General features: G+C 39.0%; 1 protein-coding gene across 2 annotated transcripts; it reads left to right on the forward strand.

Moving 5' to 3' along the window:
* Window positions 1-2,210: 2,210 nt before the first annotated feature.
* rasgrp2 (RAS guanyl releasing protein 2 (calcium and DAG-regulated)) lies at window positions 2,211-17,470 on the forward strand. Of its 2 annotated transcripts, none has more exons than XM_036588612.1 (17): window positions 2,211-2,629; window positions 2,835-2,990; window positions 3,910-4,012; window positions 4,278-4,334; window positions 5,234-5,365; window positions 6,978-7,119; window positions 7,595-7,768; window positions 8,008-8,124; window positions 10,140-10,421; window positions 10,795-10,875; window positions 11,152-11,259; window positions 11,355-11,470; window positions 12,141-12,282; window positions 14,844-14,880; window positions 15,008-15,166; window positions 15,369-15,431; window positions 15,686-15,801. In XM_036588612.1, exons 2-16 carry the CDS (start codon window positions 2,921-2,923, stop codon window positions 15,425-15,427), a joined length of 1,779 nt encoding a protein of 592 aa, XP_036444505.1. In that variant the 5' UTR covers window positions 2,211-2,629; window positions 2,835-2,920; the 3' UTR covers window positions 15,428-15,431; window positions 15,686-15,801. The 2 variants fall into 2 exon arrangements, with proteins under 2 accessions (XP_036444505.1, XP_036444504.1); XM_036588611.1 differs by lacking the exon at window positions 15,686-15,801 and adding an exon at window positions 16,739-17,470 and having other exon boundaries at window positions 2,213-2,629.
* The last annotated feature ends 3,807 nt before the right edge of the window (window positions 17,471-21,277 follow it).

A 21,277-nucleotide genomic window follows, 5' to 3' on the forward strand; every position in this document is an offset into this window, starting at 1 on the left:
TTTCTTCTCTCTCTCAAAAATGAAAGTCTTAAGTGCTTTTTATCTGATGGTGACAGTTCTTGTAGTCTACCAGGTCACGCATCGTTCCCATTTTCCCTGCATCATTCAACAATTTTTTGAACTCCAATTTTGGACTCATGTTGCTTTCCTTTCACTTTCTCCTTCTTTATGCAAGTGGATTATTTTACACCTAACCTCCTCAGGAATAGCTCCTAAAAAATAAAAAAAACTGTCTGCCATTTTGACTGGAAATGTATTAATTGAAGGGTGGTCTCTGACTTTTGTAAACACACATTTCCCCATTGTGGAATCCACTCAAAAGTTTCCACAATGTCAGCATTTTCTTACAATCTAAAACACAATTTCTTATGATCACAAACACAAATTCCCAACCAGAACAACTCAAACTACAACCCCCAACAGCACACGGTTGCTTGACTGACTTGGAAGACACTCCAAACCAGGAGAAGCGCTAGAGTGTAAAACTTTCAAGTAGGCTGAGACATTAATAGCTACTCTGACCCGTCCCAAAGGCCGTGATATTTCAAAGGCATGCCTCGTGAATGTCAGCAGCTAGCAGTCTTACGCCTACTGCTGGAAAACCTGCTATCTGCACACAGTGTAATCACTGCAGCCAATCTGACACCTCAGATGGAACTTCACTTTTTCCATATCTACTTTTCTCTGTTCTTGTCTCTGAAAAGACATAGAAGCAGCAATAAAGAAACATGACAGTAATAATGCATGTGTTTATTTTTCTTCTATGTGGGTTTAGGATGTTTACGGGCAGTGATGGCACATGAACTGTGACTTCTGAACCATGAAAATATAAAGACATTGTGGACAAAACCAGGTTCACAAAAAATGCATTTTAAATAAAGATATCTTATCTTAAAACCTTTGCAACAAACTGCTTGTGCTATATCTATGTTGTAGAGCATATGGAATGTATACCTCACTGCTCTGTATTAGAGATAAACACATATCTTTTATATGTTGTATAGTTAAAGTTTATAGCCCTAAATGTCCCATTAAAACTTAGGAGTTTGCATTCTGAATGGAGAGAATTTCAGATTATTCATTTGAAAGGAAAATTAGTTTAAAGCTATCCCTATCCAGGAAATCAACCACAAGGGCCAATTTCCAGACTTCTAAGCCTGACCCTTAAAAGAGAAACGGATAGAGTAAATATATATATATATATATATATATATATATATATATATATATATATAGTACTGTGTAGTAATTGTAGGCATCTAAGCACGTATTACGTGCATAAATACTTACTTTTGCACAGTGTGATTATGTATAATACCATATTTCATATTCAATATTACATTATATATTGTGTTGTTAATAAGGTATTACGCTGTATGGCTTTTTTAAATTAGAACACTTGGAGGCCTAACTACTTTCACTAACTACTTGCATGCACGCTGCCCCTCATGCTGGTGGCGTTGTGCAAGCTTAGTACCTGCTGGGGTCTGCATGAAGTCCATTTTCACAAAAAGGCCACTAGAGGGGGCTAACTGAACCACAACAGACCAAGACCCATCAGTTACCCTCCAGTTTTCCACAGGACTCCTCTACTGCAGCCTGGCTAGTGGCTTACCTTGATTCATCTTAAGGTATCTGTCTGGTTTAACAGCCACAGAACATTTTTAAATGAGAATATAAAGTGCAGTGAAAAACAGAACTTGGACTCAAAAGTATCTCCACACCAGAAAAATGTGGGAAGAAGTAGAAACGGAGAGTTTTAACATGGTTTAACATTGCTTATTTGCTGTGGTGTGCTTTATTAGGATGTGAAACAAGAAAGCTAAGCTTGAAAACGCGCACATTGCTGAATTGCTGAAGCTGTTCTGTGTGAAAGAGCGGACTGTACTAGATACATTATAAACATTTAAAACCGATTACATAAATGTGCAATACATTGTTTTTTAACTAGCTTAATGCCCCTGGTTTGTTTAACTGATCTATATTGAACAATGTCAAAACAAAAGGTTCTTCAACGAAACATATACAACAGGTTTTCCATCATAAAGGAAAACCATTTAACTTAGCAAAGATCAAGCTAGTTAAATGAGTTGTCATGGTTCTCAATTACTGCTGCTTTTACTAAAGAACCCTTAAATAATCCTTTTTTAGGGGTGTTTGTTAATATTTTATGCTGGATACGACTATTTTGTACACAGTCAGTACACATGACCACAGTCTTATCTGATAACGTCAGTAAATGAGTGAGTGAACTTTTTGTAATGTGTATATTAGCAAAAAACCTGATTTGGGGATGTTCTGAAATTGTAAAACTTACAAATGCCCTTGCGTCTCAAAACAGCAGGGAGAACTCAGGTTATTTTGAGCACTTTCGGAACGTGAGAAAAAAGGCTGAAACCCTTCTGTTAATAACAGGAAATGCAATGACTGTCAATTTCACAATAGACAGGAAATGTAGTGCAAAATACAGCTGTACTCAGGGTGAACCTCAGCCCCTAATGAGCTTCAGTTTCAGTGGCTGTCAAGTACAAACAGTGCTCTCACAGCGAAGCTTTTCAGCTGTTGATTCTTCATTTTTTTAAAAATACAGCTATAATCGTTTTTCCACTATTGATGTCAGATTCTGCAGGTAAGTACACATCAAGCCTATTTGTCTCTCATTTGGATTATTATATTCCTGCCTATGTTATTATATGTTCCATAAAATGTCTTTACCTCTTTTCCCTTAACTGACAAAATGCTTTTAAATGATGGTGCTTACATTCATATCGAGGTATCAGTGCTTCTCTTTTATTTCTAATGTTTGCCTTGAATCCCATGGTTTTGCCATATAGTATTTGCAGAGTGACAAAGAGGGATCAAAGCGAGGCGTGGAGAATTGAGAGGGGGAAACGGGGGCAGAGGGAGCGAGGAGAGGAGGATGGCGAGCGTTTCATCGGATCAGTCAGCGAGCGTGGATGAACTGGTGGAGGCCTGCATCAAAGCCTTTGGTCAGTAGTCTCGCTCGCTCCCATGTAAGCTCATTGATCAAGCAGCTCAACTGCTCTGCTGCCCAGTTCTCTCTCTTTCTGTCTCTCTCTCTCTCTTTCTTTCTCTCTCTTTATCTCTCATTTCACTTTCTCTCACTCTCTCTTTCTTTCTTTATGGCAGGGATCCCCCTTGATTTCTGTGACTGTGAATGTGGTTTTTGTTTTGTAACCGTTCTCTTGCCTTTCAAGCCTCTGTCTTGTCGCTGGAACAGGAACTGGCCAGTTTGAAGTGTGGCTGGCAGAGCAGTTTTAACCGAAACTCATTTACATCAAGAAACAGTCAAGTGACAGGGTCAAACTCATGTTTCATTTTCTCCCTTTGTCTTTGTTTCTCATACTCTCTTTTTTCCTACACAGAACGTAATATAATTCGTACATATATTCAAATGTGTTCTGTTTATATATATATATATATATATATATATATATATATATATATATATGTACACACACCGATCAGGCATAACATTATGACCACCTCCTTGTTTCTACTCCAGCAGCACTGCTGTGTCTGATCCACTCGTACTAGCACAACACACACTAACACACTACCACCACGTCAGTGTTGCTGCAGTGCTGAGAATGATCTACCACCCAAATAGTACCTGCTCTGTGAGGGTCCATGGGGGTCCTGACCACTGAAGAACAGGGTAAAAGGGGGCTAACAAAGTATGCAGAGAAACAGATGGACTACAGTCTGTAATTGTAGAACTACAAAGTGCACCTATATAGTAAGTGGAGCTGATAAAATGGACAATGAGCATAGAAACAAGGAGGTGGTCATGTATATATATAAAATAATGTGAGACAACATATTGCAGTATATTGTTGGATTTTCCTGGATTTCCTTTATGGATCTCTCTTTCTGTCTCCTTCTCAGATGATGAAGGGGTGCTAAACGACCCCTCTCTGGTACGAATGTTTCTCATGATGCATCCGTGGTACCTTTCCTCCACTGACCTGGCCAAGAATCTCCTGCAGAAGTATCCTTCTTCAGCAAGTCCATGCTGTTCTATTTAATGTGCAGTCTCATACTCCATACATTCTGTTCCGTTATAAGTAACTTGATGTTTACTGCATAATTTACTGCCCCTAATGTCGACTTGGTCAGAGTGAATGTAGTTTATGTGCTGAGCTGTCACTGCTAGAGACGGTTGGCAGCATCATATGGTCACACAGGAAACAATATTCTACAACTTTTACTGAATTATGCCGATAAAATAAAGATTTGCCATAACAACATAACAGGTCTCAGGAGGAGAATTGCACTGCCACTCGCCAGTCTCAGATTTGTCATCTCATCAAGTAAGTTAAGGATCAGATTTGGTTGCAGCGTTGCTGGCAACTACAAGGACAAAGTAGGATTATACAGCAATGTACAAGTCTTAGGCAGTTTGAGAAAGTGATACATGAAGCTTTTTGTCAGAGCAGTAAGCATTTATTTGTTCAAAAAGCACGAACATTATAGTACATACAAAAAAACAAAACAAATAAACAACAAATTGAAATGTCTGTCTGTCTATTTCTAAACCTTTCCTCAAGGAAGCCCAGTATTTACATTTACCATCTTCCAGTATTTACAGAATGCAGTTCTTCTAACTTTATTCTTCCATCCAAGATATCAAGGTTTTGTGAATCATTTCTTTAAAAAAGGGTTCTCTTGTTCTTTTTTTTAATGATGTATAGAATTTTTGTACTGTATTGTTGCTACAAGTGGAAACATACAGTTGAGATACATGATTTTAAACAAGTTTCATGGTAGCCTATAACTTTTGCACAGAACTGAATGTCATTGCTGTGAAAACAAAACCTCTTGTCTTAGAAGTAGTAGTTTTGTCTGAGAAGCAGTTTAAAATACATTATATAATTTAAAGAGATTTGAATATATAAATATGTCACCCAAGTAATTCCAGACAGTTTCTCCATAAAGGCCAGTTAACACTTTTAAATAATATAGCAATAAATAAATGAAATAGAAAAAAAATTGACTTGTGAGGTTTTCCATATGATAACGATGCTGTTTTGACATATTACCTGTAAATAAGCCTTATGCCGGGAGGAGGTTGAATTTGACCCCAATATACAGTCACAGCTCATGGAAGATGGCTGAAGTGAGACAGCCCGAAGCGCTCATTCTTTTCCTGTTGCATCCAGACCTATTTCATGCATTGCTAGGCTCCACACTCTCTCTCCCCCTGCTGCAGGTACTGGGTGGGCGAGTTCCCAGCCGAGTTTGACCTGAACCCGGAGCTGGCTGAGCAGATCCGCTGCCTGAAAGAGCTGCTGGAGCAGAACGGGGACGTGAGGCGCAGTCTCCTCATAGACATAGACAGCGTGTGAGTCAAGGAGAGCACGGTGCAGTCACACAAACACAGCCATCCGCTCCATTTACCATCCTCTCTCTGATACACTGAGACACTGAGCACGGAGACATAGTCCCAACATAAAGAGCATATCATAATCGCTGTGTGTTCCTCAGATCAAGGCTGCTACTTTTGCCTCACAGCTACATTTTCTCTGTATGTTCTTGTGGCTTCGCATGTCACTAGCTGTTAGGTATGACAGCAGATCGTAACGCTTTAATGTAATTTCAGTATTCACTATTGGACACATATGCTTGTCATAGTAATCAATTTTGTTATTTCATGTACACTAATAATACAATAATAATTTATACCATACCATGTGTTTGTTATATACCATAGCAGTCATTTCATTTATTTAATTTCCTATAAGTAAATTGATAAATCAGCCTTTAAGTTCAAGTCATTCAGCATCAGGAAAAAAGCAGAAAACAGAAAATTGCACAGGAGCAACGCCAACCAAATATAATCAATTTTTTTGCAGTATTTAGTGTTTCTGCCTTTTATCTGCACTACAGCTTCCATTCTTTTTGGGAGACTTGCTTTCAGTTTTCAAAGAAATCTACAGGGATATTTTTCCAGACCTCCAAAGTTCAAAGTCTTAGAAGTTTGTTTCTCATGATACAAGCAATCCCAATTACAAATTTAGATTTATGAGTCCATAAAACATTACTCCACATCTCAGATGTCTAGTTTCGGTGTTCTAGTGCAAATTGTCTTGACAGCTACACATCCTTTCAGACCCATAGTGTTGAGTTCTTCTCACAGTGGAAGGATGAACAGAAATATCTGTGGATTTTTCAGATCTAGGAGTGGAGCTTGATTTTCTCCTCTCTCTCAAAGATGAAAGCTTTAAACACTGTTTATTTGCTGGTGACAGTTTTGGTGGTCCTGTTCACTTACTTTCCTTAGACTTTCACCTTCCTTATGCAACCACCTCAGAGAACATTGTAGATGCACATCAGAAAGAAATGCTTAGGTGTGTTTGGGTTGTTGCTTGTGTGAATGTTAGTGTCTGTTTGAAGGGTGAGCATAATGTCAGTGAGAGCTTTGGAACAGCTTTTTTTGGGAGGACACAGCTAAGATTGGAAGAATAGAAGAGTTAAAGTGGTAGTAGAGCACATGAAAGTAAAGAATGAACAAATTAAATACTAACAGATTTTATGTTATACCTAGTGTTGAAGGTTTTTGTGTAATGTTCTGCTCCTGTTAATGGTCATTTTGACTGGAAATGAAATAAACCAAAGGGTGGTCCCTGACTTTTGCATAGTACTATATGTACTATACCTGTATTTTAGAAACAAGAACAAGTTAGTACAAGATAAAAAATATTGCACTTATCTGTTAATTCTGGACACATCTAAAATTTCTTTTTAGTTTGTTTTTCAGCTTTCAGAAATATTTCAAATTTCTTTGGGTACAGGACTTAGAATGATTATATACATTTAACTGTGACTAAATAGTTTTGATTTAGGTTGGTAATGTAGCACCATAATATGCTAGCTTTTTTGTATTTGGTACATACTTTGGAAATGTTTTAATTAAACACAAAATGATGATTAAGCATGCATCATCCACTGTCTAGTCCGTCATATGAATGGAAACGGCAGCTGACATCAACCGTCCAGAAGAAGAGTAAAACATCTCTGCTGTTTGACCACCTGGATGCCTCTACCCTGGCAGAGCACCTCACTTACATGGAGTACAAGTCCTTCTGCAAGATCCTGGTGAGGCTCCAGCTCAAATTGCCAAAGTGTAGGGGTATTTAGACCAGATTAGGGCTCAGTCAAACTCAGGGTGGGTATCAGGGATGTTGACTTGGTACAGGAGGGCTGAGGTTGCTGTAGACACTGATCATCAAAAATCAATATTAAACAGTTTTCTCTTTTAGCTAAAACGGTGCTGGTCACCTAAGGTGTGTTTGGTGTCCAAAGATTTTTTTTTTAGGCTTCTATAGCTATCAAGTAATGGAAGCAAATATCCTACCAAAGACTGTATCCCTAAATCATCACACAATTGTACATTTGTTGTACACACAATTGTACAGATAGTTATTGATAAAACATAAATACATAAAATATATGTATATATTAATATTTATGTATGTATGTATATCTCTGTTTTTAAACATGCTGCAAAAAGGATTACTTTCAGTATGAGGCATATATACTGAATGTGTAACCAAAACTCTCATACCTCTAGTTCCAGGACTACCACAGTTTTGTAATGCATGGCGGCACTGTGGATAACCCCATCCTGGAGCGCTTCATCACCCTCTTTAACAGCGTGTCCCAGTGGATTCAGGTGATGGTGCTCAGTAAGCCTACAGCCCAGCAGAGAGCTACCGTCATTACCGACTTTATCACAGTGGCCCAGGTCAGTCTGCCCTCAGACTAAAACTCCTTTCCTTTCTCCAGGAAGCTCTGCACTCAGCTGAGGCAGATGGGTATTTTCTACACATATTGGCCAATTTGTGGCTTGTGCCTTTATTTATATCTATAATTTGTACTCTGTTTACACATGTCATACTGTTCTGCCATAGCATTCTGGATGTAGATATGCTTCCTGTTTTGTCTGAGTGTGTGTGTGGGTTGGGTTTGTTTTTGTGTGTTTAGAAGTTGCTGGAGCTGCAGAACTTCAACACGCTGATGGCAGTGGTAGGGGGTCTGAGTAACAGCTCCATCTCCAGACTCAAAGACACACAGGCTCTTGTTGGAAGCGATTCACGAAAGGTAAAGACTGTCACTTCACTGCTTTACAAAACCACTTCTGATACAAACATGCAGAGCAGACTTTTCTCCCACCGTGTCTGTATTTGGCACATGGAAGTGGCAGTAGATGGATGTAAATCCATTACAGACCCTGTTGGGGGCATAATTTGCAATCTGTTGCAATGCGAAATCAATTTATAGGTGACGCAAAGGGAAGAAAGTACATGGTCCTGCTATATTCAGTGACTGTTACTGTTTTTGCACTGTGTGCTGTCTCCTAAAACAGCATCAGTGTCACAGAGGCAGAGGCAATGCCTCCCATGGCAAGCCCATTTAGGAGATATCACCTTATCTCCACTTTTCAACACAAAGAAAGCCGCTCTCCTACCTTTATACACAGGCTGTCCCACGTTGTCACGCCCTTGACAGCTTCTGTTGTGTCTTTCCAAACGGTGTACGCTTGCCTTACACTATCCTGAGTTCTAGAGCCGCCCATCTATGGACACAACACCACACTTGGAAGATTTTGCACTTTGGTGAACATTGAACCAGAATCAGAATCACTTTCTCTCGCCAAGTATGTTACACATACAAGGAATTTGTCTTGGTGAGTTCACACACGTACAACATGTAACATACTAAACAGACCAGACAAGCAAACAGACTGTTAACAAGTATTTAACTAAGGGAAAATTAAAATAAAAATATAATAAATAGAATAAAGAATAAAGAAAAACAAATAATACAGAGCCGTGGAGAGGACATGATTAAAGGTTGGCCTGCATTATTCTGACCAAAGTGATTTACCTTTGTTAGATTATGTAAATGCCTTGTTTTATTCAATCATCCAAAGAATATCTGTGATTGGTCGGCACACATTCAGTGATTTAGTGCTCATTAACATGTTGCAGACTTATGCAATGTACCAGTGTTTTTCGGGCTGATGTTGTGATATCAGCCTTGCTAGACATCTGACATTGGTTGCTGGTTTATCTCTGAGATCTCCCTTCTGTCTCTGCTTCTGTACTGTGCAAAAGTCAAAACAGACCACCCTTCATTTATCTAATTTGCAGTCTAAATGACCTTTAAGTACAAGTTATTCATTTTTCAGGAAATATTTCTGAGAAGAGAGAGGAGAAAATCAAGCTCCACTCCTGCTTCAGATCTATAGGTGTTTCTGTCCATCCTTCCAGACAGCTCAACACTATGATTGTGAAAGCATTTGTAGCTGTTAAGAAGCTGTGACTAAGAAATAGACAAAAAAGAAGAAAAAATGCACAAGAACACTAGACATCTGAGATGTAGAGTGAGGTTTTATGATGAATCTAAATTTGTCATTGGGTTTACTTAGACATGAAAAGCTAAAAATACAACCAACTGCTATGACTGAAGTTTGGAGGTGTGAAAAAATATCTCTTTCTTTAAAGACTGACAGCAAGTCAGCAAGTGTAGAAGCTGTAATAATTCTTCAAAATAATTCAAAACTTATACACACACACATATCTAGATATGTGAAGCTTCTGTGTAATGAAATCTTGAACTGTACTGTAGCTGATTTGACTGGAAATGAGATAAATGAAAGGGTGGTCTTGCACAGTACTGTATATTATATTATTGTATTACAAACCAACGTTGAATCCACAAAACTCTGTACCTAATTAGCACAATTGCTAATCCACCAGATTTATTTCTGACAGTCTTTTTCTGACTAGACATCTGCTTTGCTAGACCTCTTGCATTGGTGCCTGGTTTATCTCACATATCTCTGTGTGTCTGTCTGGGTATTTAATCTTTTTTATCATAATTCTGCTATCTGGTGAGGACAGAAAGAAAATAGGTTCTCCTTTTGAATCTTGGTTCCTCTCAGTGTTTCTTCCTCTTGTTCTTGTTGATTTTTTTCTACCATAGTTGCCCTCAGCTTGCTCATTAGGGGTCTCAACACAGAGTTTTGTAAAGTTGTGTTGTGACAACATTTTTTTGGGAAAAAATGCAATTTAAATAAAATTGAATTGATTTGAATTGAATTGCATTATCAGCTGTTCGACGGGCTGGTGGAGCTGGTCACATCATGTGGGAACTACAGCCGCTACCGCCAGCGCTTCTCCGAGTGCACAGGCTTCCGTTTCCCCATCCTGGGCGTGCACCTGAAGGACCTGATAGCCGTCCATGTGGCCCTGCCAGACTGGGCCGACCCAGAGAAGAGCCGGGTCAACCTGACCAAGACCCAGCAGCTGTACACCATCCTGCAGGAGCTGGCGCTGATCCAGAGCACGCCTCCCAACATTGATGCCAACCCAGACCTCCTCAATCTGCTCATCGTGAGTCCGGGGCCAAACGGGTGGGGAAGCTTGGTGGGCAGTTCTCGAGGGACCAGGTTCACCGGCTTGGCTCAGTTTCACAAGGATTGAGACATAGAAGCTTTTGTCGGTTATCAAGTGTGGGCATTTTATCTAATACTGATATTTGAACATTCACTTTTGTGTATTGGTAGAGAATATTCCAATGACAAAATATTTTATGTAGTTGAATAGAACATTAAAACACAGACAGCTTCCTGTTCCTCTGTTGCGTGCAGCTAGCATAAGATTACCTGATCATTGAATTGTCTGTTGACACTTATTCATAATCAGCGTCCTCAACTTTGTCGTCAGCTCTAGTGAATTTAAAGCATTTGTGTTTGAATGGTCGTAGGTGTCTCTGGACCAGTTTCACACAGAAGAAGAGATCTATCAGCTCTCCCTGCAAAGAGAACCTCGCAGCCTGAGATTATCCGTGAGTCCCTCCCACTGACATCAGCTTAAAGCACCAATCAAAGATGAGCGACAGAAACCGGTCTCCAATTACAGCCACTTATCACACAATTTGACAGATTAATGTACTGATTTTGATTGCATAATCCACTTACATGGACTTGCAGCTGGGAACTTGCACTACTACCCTGTAATTACACTTTTCAATCTTTGAGCAGCAGTCATTTTCACAAATCCATCAGTGCCGTGTTTTCTTTTTGCCATATTGACTGCTTCATTGTTTTTGGGGGCTTATTAGTCATCCAGCTCGAAGCCCCAGTCCCCTCTAATAGAGCAGTGGGCGTCTTCAGTCAAACCCAAGGCTGATCCAGTCATCATCAACAAGCACATTGAGAAGATGGTGGAGGCAGGTTACGCACACATGACTTATTCATTAAGATTTGGCTTTTAAAAAGGAGTAAGTACATCCTGTGTAACACCTGTCACTCTACTGTGTTTCAGTCTGTTTTTAAAAATTTTGACACGGATGGCGATGGCTCCATTTCCCAAAGAGAGTTTGAGACCATCCGGAACAACTTCCCCTACCTTACCAAGTTTGACGACCTTGACCAAAACCAGTGAGTTTCATTCTGATGGTTTCACAACTGCTGCAAATTTGTCAGCTCATCCACTCATTTAATACTGGGAGATAGAAGGTCTATACTGGCTGCTTTAGATCGTTTTGAAAGAACAGTTTAAAATAAAAAGAAACTAAATAAACAATAATTTTACTTCCTGGAAATCTGCTTACTGTGTGGATAACATAAACAATAGTCTAATCCTTCTTTTGGTGCACTTTTAAGAAAACATAGCAAAACAGTCCAGTCAAAACAAAGTTTTGTAAGACATTCTTTTACCATAGAGTAGCAGTACACCAGAACTTGATTATTGCAATATCATATGATACTGGGATGCACAGTCATATGCAAAAGTTTAAATGACATATTTTGTTGATTTTCCAAGTGAAAATAAGAGAAAAACACATCCTACAGGGAATAAACCTGTTGGAAAATAAAAATGTGCTATAATATAAATATAATATAAATATAAATGTACTATAACTTTTGCACAGGCCACATTTTATTTTATTTTTTTCTTCAATACATTCAGTTCTACAGATAAACAGTAATTGTGCCATTAAAATGTACTGAAGTGTGTACTCTTTATAGGATATTTACTTGTTTTTACTTAGAAAATCAACAAAAGTAAATTCTGTTCAGTTTCTCTTTTTCTCTGTTTCACCCAAAGGGATGGCAGAATTAGCCGAGAGGAGATGATACAGTACTTCACTAAAGCCAGCTCCTTGCTGAACTGTAAGATGGGCTTTGTTCACACATTTACAGCCATGAACTCCTTCAAGCCTACGGTCTGCCAGCACTGCTCAGGCATTGTGAGTATGCGCAGACACCCATAGAGAAGTGTGAAATACTCTGTCTTGTCTGTCAGCAATTAATTTTTCATGCATTTAAGGCTATAACTGATGGAAATGACATATCTACAGCAATTTAACCACACAAATTCTAATAGCTTTGTCAATAATGTGTGATGTTGCCGTCTTGATCTGGCCAACTACAACAGTAGCCTTGCTATAGCTGTAGTTGCTTGTATGTTTTTTTTCTAACATTGCTTTATGAACAGGCAAAACCTTTTCATTCTCCCTGTTTGTGTCATGGCAAGGCTTCTCGTATCTTTAAAAAAGAAAAACAGTAGCTTTGAGGGTGGAACGTGGGCCTTAAAGGAGGATGTTATGTTCGGAGTTGGTGAAGGGTACAGGAGGGTGTGGACTCTTCACCACTTCCTATTCTCTCACTTCCTTGTAACGGCCACCCAAACCACACCTCAACCACTGCATATAACCCTAACTACTTCATAGGCAAAACTGTTTGTAGCTGAATATGTGAGTTTCGTGTTCATGTTTCAGTCTCATACAGCACTCAGAAGTAACTGACAGGCGTGCTGTAACACATTGACAATGTGCATTGTGGAGATGGGAAGAGGAGGGTAGAGCAGCCTAAATCAATACTCAAGTAAAAGTATTGATAGTTGGGTAAATTAATGCCACAAGTAAAACATCCTTCCCAAAAATCAACTTGAGTAGAAGAAAAGTAGCAGGTCAAAAAACACAGAGCTTAAGTGTAACTTTTAGAACTAGAGTGGAACTTCTTAGAACAGCCAACATCTATCAGCATAAGTACAGAAGGTTGTTAGGCTTTGTTCTTCTCTTTTTGGGATTCATTTGGTCTAAAATAAAATGATACAGCTCCAAAGTCAGAAATGTGACCAATTACAAAGTTGTAAAGATGCTGTCACCAACAAAACGTTATAAAATTAAACATATAAATGGGAATTGATAAATATTAATAGCAAAAATGTAACTGAGTAAAAAGTAGTGAGTATTTACTCACTAATATACTTGAGTAGAGGTATTATGATTTGAAAATACTTAGGAGAGTATAAATCCATCAGTATTTTACCTAAGTACATGTACTTAAGTGAATGAAACTGGTTACTACCCATTTCTGAAGATGGGCAAAATAAGCTGCATTGTAGTAATTATCCCATACAGGTGAGAGCAGAACACAAACTACTGTATGGTAAAATGTAACATGGATATTTTTTTATAGTTTAACAGGTTCAAGTAGAACATGCTTTTGTTCATGTTCTCGTATTACCATAGAAATGTAATCTGCTAATTTTGACAGCACTCTGACAGATATTTCTTCAGATTCACTCTCACTGTATTTGTAAAATAAAAATAAACTTTTTTCATCACAAATGATTTTCACAGCACCATTCTGAAGTGTAACTTTGTGTAACAACTAAGCCTCCCAAGGTAAACAAACAGAGGACTCAAGAAGTAAAACAGGCCATTTTTTGGAAGTTTTTATGCACATATTCGTCAAAACGTATCATATTTGTCATGTAAATGAAATATATTAAAGTTTTAGCGCGCTGATATTTGATGCTCAACTTTGGTGAAAATTAATTTTTGATGCAGTCTCTTTTTACCTATCATATTCATTTGATTTCATTTTTATGTGTTTAGGTTGGATAGCTCATCCAGTTTGCATCAATTTACCAGACTTTTTAGTGACTCTTACAACTAACCCCTTCATCTGTTACAATTGAATCTGCCTTTGCTATTAATTGTAACATTTGCACTCACTCTGCTTACCACTAAAGTGTTTACAAATGGTAGTTGCTGGAAAGCAAATGTTATGCTTTATCAAATTTTTCAAATAACTTAGGTTGTGTCCCTGCTTTCCCCTAATGCAGTTGCATTGTTTGGCCACCAGTGGTTGCGGTCAACTTAACCCACACAAGCATGTTCAATATGTGGCACATGGTGTCCAAAAGTTTGTAGACAACTCTTTTAAATAGTGAATTCAGTTTCTTTAAGGTGTGCCTATTGTTGACATTCAACTGCAAACAGACAGCTTGTATGATCTCCATAGAAGACCATTGCCAGTAGATTGGGATTCTCTGGATCAGCCGTGCCTGAGCCTAAGGTCACCATGTCCAGTTCCCAGCATTGGGCTGTTGGGCACTGGAACTGTGTTCTCTGGAGTGATGGAGCCCTATCCAGAACCTTTAGGATGAGTTGAAGTGGCATTTGTGATCCAGAACCGATCATCCAACATTAGTAAATGACTTCATTAATGCTCTTGTGACTGAGTGCTATCCAATTCTCACAGCAATGCTTTTAAATGTAGCACCTAAAGTCTTCCTAGAGGCTTTTACTGCAACAAAGGATGATAAACTCCCTTTTAATGCCCTTGATTTCAGAAGAAACATTGAATAATCAGATGGTCATTGAATGGTCATTTTTCTTCATGTATTTTTTTACTGTGAAACTACTGAAATGTGAGCCTCAGTATCATGAATTGAATCGTGAGTTGAATCTATCGTTACATGCTTAGTAACTGACCTAATATGTGCTGTTCCTTTTAGATGTGGGGATTTTACAAGCAAAGATACAAATGCAAAGGTATTCATTTTATTGTTTAAGAAACTGTTTACAGTAAATGATGATTTTAATTGCAGTTACAGTATACAGAGCAGTTTAAATGCCTATTTCTCACCTCCACCTTTCTCGCTCTCTTTCTCTGTGTTAGTGTGTGGAGTTAGCTGTCATAAAGACTGCTGCAGTCGTTTGGCCATTGAGTGTCGTAAACGGGCAAAAAGTGTCAGCCTTGACAGCCCCATTCCACAGTTCAGCCGTTCTCTCAGTTTTCCTCCTCCCACTAGAAAATACACCAGCCCTGAGTGCACAGGTACAACACACACGCACCCTGCCCAAGTGGACGGGTAGATATTAGTCTCTGAATGAGGGACAGTGAGGGTAGATTGAAGTACCGGTGTTGCATTTTCAATAGCATTAGTGATACATGATCTAAAAGTGCTGCAGTGATACTGTTCAGTATTGCACAGACCCTGAATTTCTAAATTAAAGTCTTTTCCTCCCCCTTTCCTCAGCTATCATCGAAGAACCTAAGGAGAGCGTAGAAGATGATGTGTTTGATGAACGCCTCTGATGTGGTAAGTAAGCATGAATACTGGGAAAAAGGGGGGGGGGTGAGGCTCCATAGTCTCTATGGTTTTCTATTCGCATTCCTAGTACTGACCAGTATTGACAAAAATTGTGTATTACATTGTGTATACATGAATTCATGTAATATTCTAAACTTGATGCTTGCAGCATGTTCTAAAGAAGTTAGGATGGGAGCATGTTTAACACTGTGTAATATCGCCTTTCCTTTTAACAACACTCAACAACCATCTGGTGACTGAAGACACTAATGGATCTAGTTTGAAACCAGAATTTTTCAGCTATGCAACCGTACAGGGCCTTCATTGTCGTATTTTCATCAACTGCGACCCCAGCTGGATCAAGTGGGTTAAGAAGAAGATAATGTGCCACACGTTTTCAACGGGAGACAGGTCTGGACTGCAGGCAAGCCAAGCTAGCAGCTGCACCTACGCAGCCATTCTGTTGTAAAACTGACAGACTGTGGATGGCATTGTCATGTTGAAATAAGCATGGACGTCCCTATAAACAATGTCATCTGGAAGCATAGGTAGCAAATATTGCTCCAAAATGTGTATATATCTTTCAAAATTTGTGGTGCTTTCACAAATGTGCAAGTTGCCCATGCCATGGCACTAATATTATTTATAATATTCATTTGTGGTTTTTGGCCTTGACGTTTACGCACAAAAATTTCTCCGGATTCCCTGAATACACATCCCAGAAACCTAAAATTCTTGCAGTTGTTTTTTGAGGAATGTTGTTCTTAAACTGTTAGACGATTCTCTGATGCAATGTTTGGCACAATGGCAGGCCTCAACCCATCCTTGCTCATAGAGGACTAGTTCTTTCCTGGATGCTACTTTTACAGCCATGCATGATTGTATCATCTAAGAAGGTTTTTGAACATTTTACAGCGTTCCTAGTCTTAAATTGCCCCTGTCTCAACTTTTTTGGAATGTGTTGCAGGCATCAATTTCAGAATGAGCATACCTTTTGAAAACCAATGAAGTACATAACAAAAAACATTAAATATCTTCTCTTTCTATATTTATTTGTACTTCACGTATTATCAAAACATTTTTTGTAATTGAGGTTTGTATTTATATAGTTTTGATGTATTTATTTCTGTTATTTGGGAATAATCTGAAGCTGCCAGCAAATCACATACTGCATTTTTGTTACCTATCAATAACGGTATTCTGGTACAGACAATATATCACCTGGCTTTACACATTCCTACGATATGTACAGTCATTCATTACATTCATGCAGTGGGTTTAGGGATTTGAAGAATGACTTCTTTTTATTTCCATAGGAACACAGTCTGCCTGTTACTCTGCAAAGTCTACAAACAACATTTCACTGACGGACCCTCATTGATTCCCAAAAGTGTGTGCGTCTTTGAAGCTGAGATGTGATCCACACTTTGGATCCTTCCCATGGTGAATATCGCAGCTCTTCTAGAAAGAAGTGCATAAAGAAAATCCTCACTACTTGAAAGGCTTGAATTGCCTAATATGTCGATTGGAATATAAAAATAACTGTTTTAGTGTTTTGATTTTGGGTGAAAAGTAATATATTTTTTTTAAGCTTAACAAATAATACCATTCCCATTGTGTTACACTGGATCAAAATGATTTCTATTGTAATGAGCAGACGATTTTCTCTCTTAAAGAAATGTAAATTTTATCCCCAACTGAATTCATATTATATACGATTTAAGCAGGGGATTTTAAGCCACAAGGTCACACGAATGACATTTCTTACAGGCATGGTGCCACGGTCATTTTGTGAATGCTCTTACATTGTTTGCCAGTAGGGGGAGGTGTTGGTACAGATTGATTTGTGTCTCTCCCATGTCTCTGTACATACTTTGGTATAATCATGATGTACATGTGAATTGCTGTGGTTTCTATGTCTCAATACATTTAGAAGTGTGTTAACAATAGGCTTTTGTCTTTGTTCTTTTGGCTGTCAAGTAGGAAAAGCTGTCAGATGCTGCATAATGCCTGTAAGCAGTGAATATATCTCCTCATTAAAGGCAAGATCAGTTATTTCCCTAAACGCTGCCATCACTCTCTCATTCGCTGCTGCTTGCAGGCGACCAAGATGCAAACAAAAGTACAAAAATGGTGAGAGCTAATCTACAAATGGAGCATTGCTTTCTCAATTTTTGGGCTGTTATTGGATAATGGTTCCCGTTTACTAAATTGGCCTGCGATCAGTATGTAATCTTGCAGGCTTTATATTTTAACTCAAAAACTTCAGTTACCTGCAGCCACTTCTCCCTGCTGAGATTTCTACGGTGATTTCTGAAAAAGCTTTAACACCAGAGTGAGAGCCTGTATATGGTGGGAGTGCAATCCGCCCTGCTGTTCACATAACTACAGGTCTCCGTACGACTCCGAAGGCGCCTTTGTGCACCGTTTTACTGCCTCTGGGCTTCTATTAGGGATGCCTTTCTGCTCCTGTATATGTTGCACGTGTTTCCTGTCATTCTTTTCTAAAGACTGTTTTTATAACCTCTTTGAGCAAGGGAATTATTTCCCATCTTCCATCATATCTCTTTGGACAAGCAAGCTGGTGCAATGCAACGGCACAAGGTACAATATCGATAATGTTTTCTATTTATGGAGGGCATAAAAGCAGAAAACGGATAAGTGAAACCTCGGGAGAGCGCATGGATGGTGTGTGCATGTCACAAGAGGCCTCAAGCCCTGCCGATAGTTCTTCCCGATAAGGAATCGCTCCATTATAATTAACCTTGTGAAAGACTGTGCGCTGCGTGTGTCGGGGATGAGCCTATTCTTTCTTTTCATAGCGAATGCGTGTTTAGGTATCAGTATGCTTGAGGGGGCCCATCTACCGCTTCATTTGAATAATCAACTCGTTAATTACAGAAGAGTGAAAGAGGCAGGCGTTATGGGCCATTTTACTAATGTGAGATGGGAAGGTGGCGGGCCACTAGGAAATGCAGTGGTGGCTGATAGCCCTCAGGGCCTTGGAGGATAGACCACAAAAGTCCAACGACACACACACAGACACACACACACACATACTCATGCAATCATACTTTATCAAGAACATCTCCTTGCTAGCAGCAGAGTGGAATTTACATTCATTGGTGGTTGCCCTGGGGGACTATTCAGTGCAGCTCTAAGCGTATGTGACTCAGACACACTTGTTAGGATACGCATGTGTAGATGAATGCCAGAGTGCTGAGTGGGCATATCTTAAGCGCATCCTAATATATGCATCAATCCATATAGTGCTATGGTTGCTCAAGAAAAATGCTCTTTTGTACGTTTGGTAGAGGTGCTGGTTAGAATAAGGCCACTAATGTAGTGTACCAGCTAACAATAAACAATCCTAAGAGCGCAGTACTGGTCAAGTGAACCAAGGATAGAGGCTAAACTTTTGTCTGGTTTCTCCAATGTGGTTTCAACTAATAACAAATTCAGCCACTTCTGGAAATTTTGACCTGTCTGAACACAATGTTCTGTAGGTCTGCGCTGGACATGGTGTGGGCTTCAAGAGTCAGTGGCCTTGGCTGAGGTTAGAGATGGAAATGTTTCTGTGGGGACTACCTACCTGCCAGAGAACACTGCTCAAGTGTGCTCCACTGCCATGTACCAATGCCATGCATATTTGTGTGTTTTCCCTGCTCTAATAGTGCATTCAGACAGTCCTCATAAACTCAAGAATTTTTGATTTTACTGCAAGGACGTTGTACCTAAATGGCTAACAAAGGAAAAAAACTACTGGTTGCAGACTCAGGCAGGCTTCTGTGTGTGTGTGTGTACAGTATTATGCAAAAGTCAGAGACCAACCTTTATTTCTTTAACTTTGAATCATAATAGCCATTAAGTACAAGTTATTCACTTTTCAGGAAATACTTAGATTAAATGTAAGATAATCCATTGCATAAGGAAGGAGAAAATCAAAAGAAGTTAAGTTAAAAAAAAAGAGTTTTCAAAACTGGAATTCAAAAAATTATTAAGTTATAGAGAAAAAGGGACTCGTAACAACTGTACAAGACTATTACCATGACACAAACAGCACCTAATGCTTTCTTCATTGAGAGAAAATAAATTAATCTTTCCACTGTGGGAAGACAACTCAACGCTATAATTATTTTTAATAATTATAATTATGATAAAATTATAATAATATTTATATAGACCACTCTAACAAATTGGTTCAAACTGCAGTCCCACAGTAAAAATAAATAAATAAACAAATAACAGTTAAGTGTTCAGACCTTATGTTGTGTTCCCAATGCATTAACTGAGATAGTAATAAGTAAAAATACACAAAATCATCGTTTATAGGTTACTTTGTACTGGAAGGTGGCTGTCCCAAACCCTAACCCCAAAATGTAAATATGTGTATCATATATATATATATATATATATATATATATATATATATATATATATATATATATATATATATAATTTATTTCAATGTTTTTAGGATCTTTTTGATTTCTTTTCAAGTGAAGTTGAACAATGTAGATTTATCATGAGTTTCATTTATAAATAAAACTTTATTCAAAACTTTATTCAAAACAGTGCTGTCCCACAACTACCAAAACACAAAACTCTGTTCAGAAACCCTTAATCTTACTCTTCCAGCACTGAAGGAGACGAGAAAAGCTGCTTCAGACACCCGCTGAAGCGGCTTCAAACAGAGGATACATGAGTGTGTGCTACCTAGGAAATCGTTTACATTTTTTAAAGTGACATCACTGAGAGGATGAACAAACATGGAGCAGTCCAACTATACTTTTAATTCTGTGTTTTGTTTGGGTTTATATATTCTGTGTTGTGTATTTTGTACTTAGTGTAAAATGCAATAAAACAAATAGAAAAGCACAAAAGTTCAAACAGCTGTTGGATACAGGAGTATTAGGGATGTGCTTTCAAGCGAGCAAGTGACTGGCTTAGTTCATCAATATTCTGCATCAAATTTAATGATGTTGAAAGGAGTCAGCTATCCCATTTCCCCAACTTCTACTCATTCTCTCCATTCCTCCTGCTCCTTTCCTCAATTCCTCCACATGCTTCAGGCTAAGGAAGCCAGGGGAACGACAGAAGCAGTAGTAAAATTTCTGGACACAGCCAAAGAGTTGTAGTCCATAGGCGGAGCCTTATTTTAGCCACCACACCCCTGCATTTTAGAGCAGGAAGTGAGACTGCATCCCTGTCCTTCATGGCCACATGGTGAGCAGGCAAGGTTTTAAAATAAACAAAGTCTGAAAATCAATGTGGAACATTAAAAAGTGTTACTTTTTTGTTTTAATGAATGACTTGAGTTGACGAGGTTGGAAGTTTCTGAGTTTGAGAGGTAAAACAGTAAATCGTGGAGAGTGGGCCTACTTCAGTACCATCGGCTTAGACTGTAACACCCAGGCCCAAATGAAAGCTTCACTGTTCCAAGTAGGATTTCTGCTGCTCTCAACTAAAACGCATAGCTTAGCAAGAAGCCTGACACAAACTCTGAATCCCCACTCACCACTTGCAGCCCTGAGCTTGCGCAAATTAAACAGAGCCGCCCCTTACAGAACAAAGTGGTAATCATTACAGCTCATAATCACTGGCGACGCTTGGCTTTTGATGGCGAGCTGCTTTGAAGACGAGGCTGCTGGATGGAAAGCGTCCAGTGTTTTCAGTCTGCCGGCCGGCCGGCCGAGCGCTGGCACGCGATCAATGCGGCTGACGCTCCACGCAGTGCTGTGCATGTGTAATGGCCGTGTGAGGGCCAGCGAAGAGCAGGCAAGGGCCAATAAACACACCGCCTCTGAGTGACAGCACTGGAGATTGGATCTCCTCACACCCTCTCTCCTCTTTCC

The sequence above is a fragment of the Colossoma macropomum genome, unplaced genomic scaffold, assembly GCF_904425465.1.
Source record: "Colossoma macropomum unplaced genomic scaffold, Colossoma_macropomum, whole genome shotgun sequence".
NCBI lineage: Eukaryota > Metazoa > Chordata > Actinopteri > Characiformes > Serrasalmidae > Colossoma > Colossoma macropomum.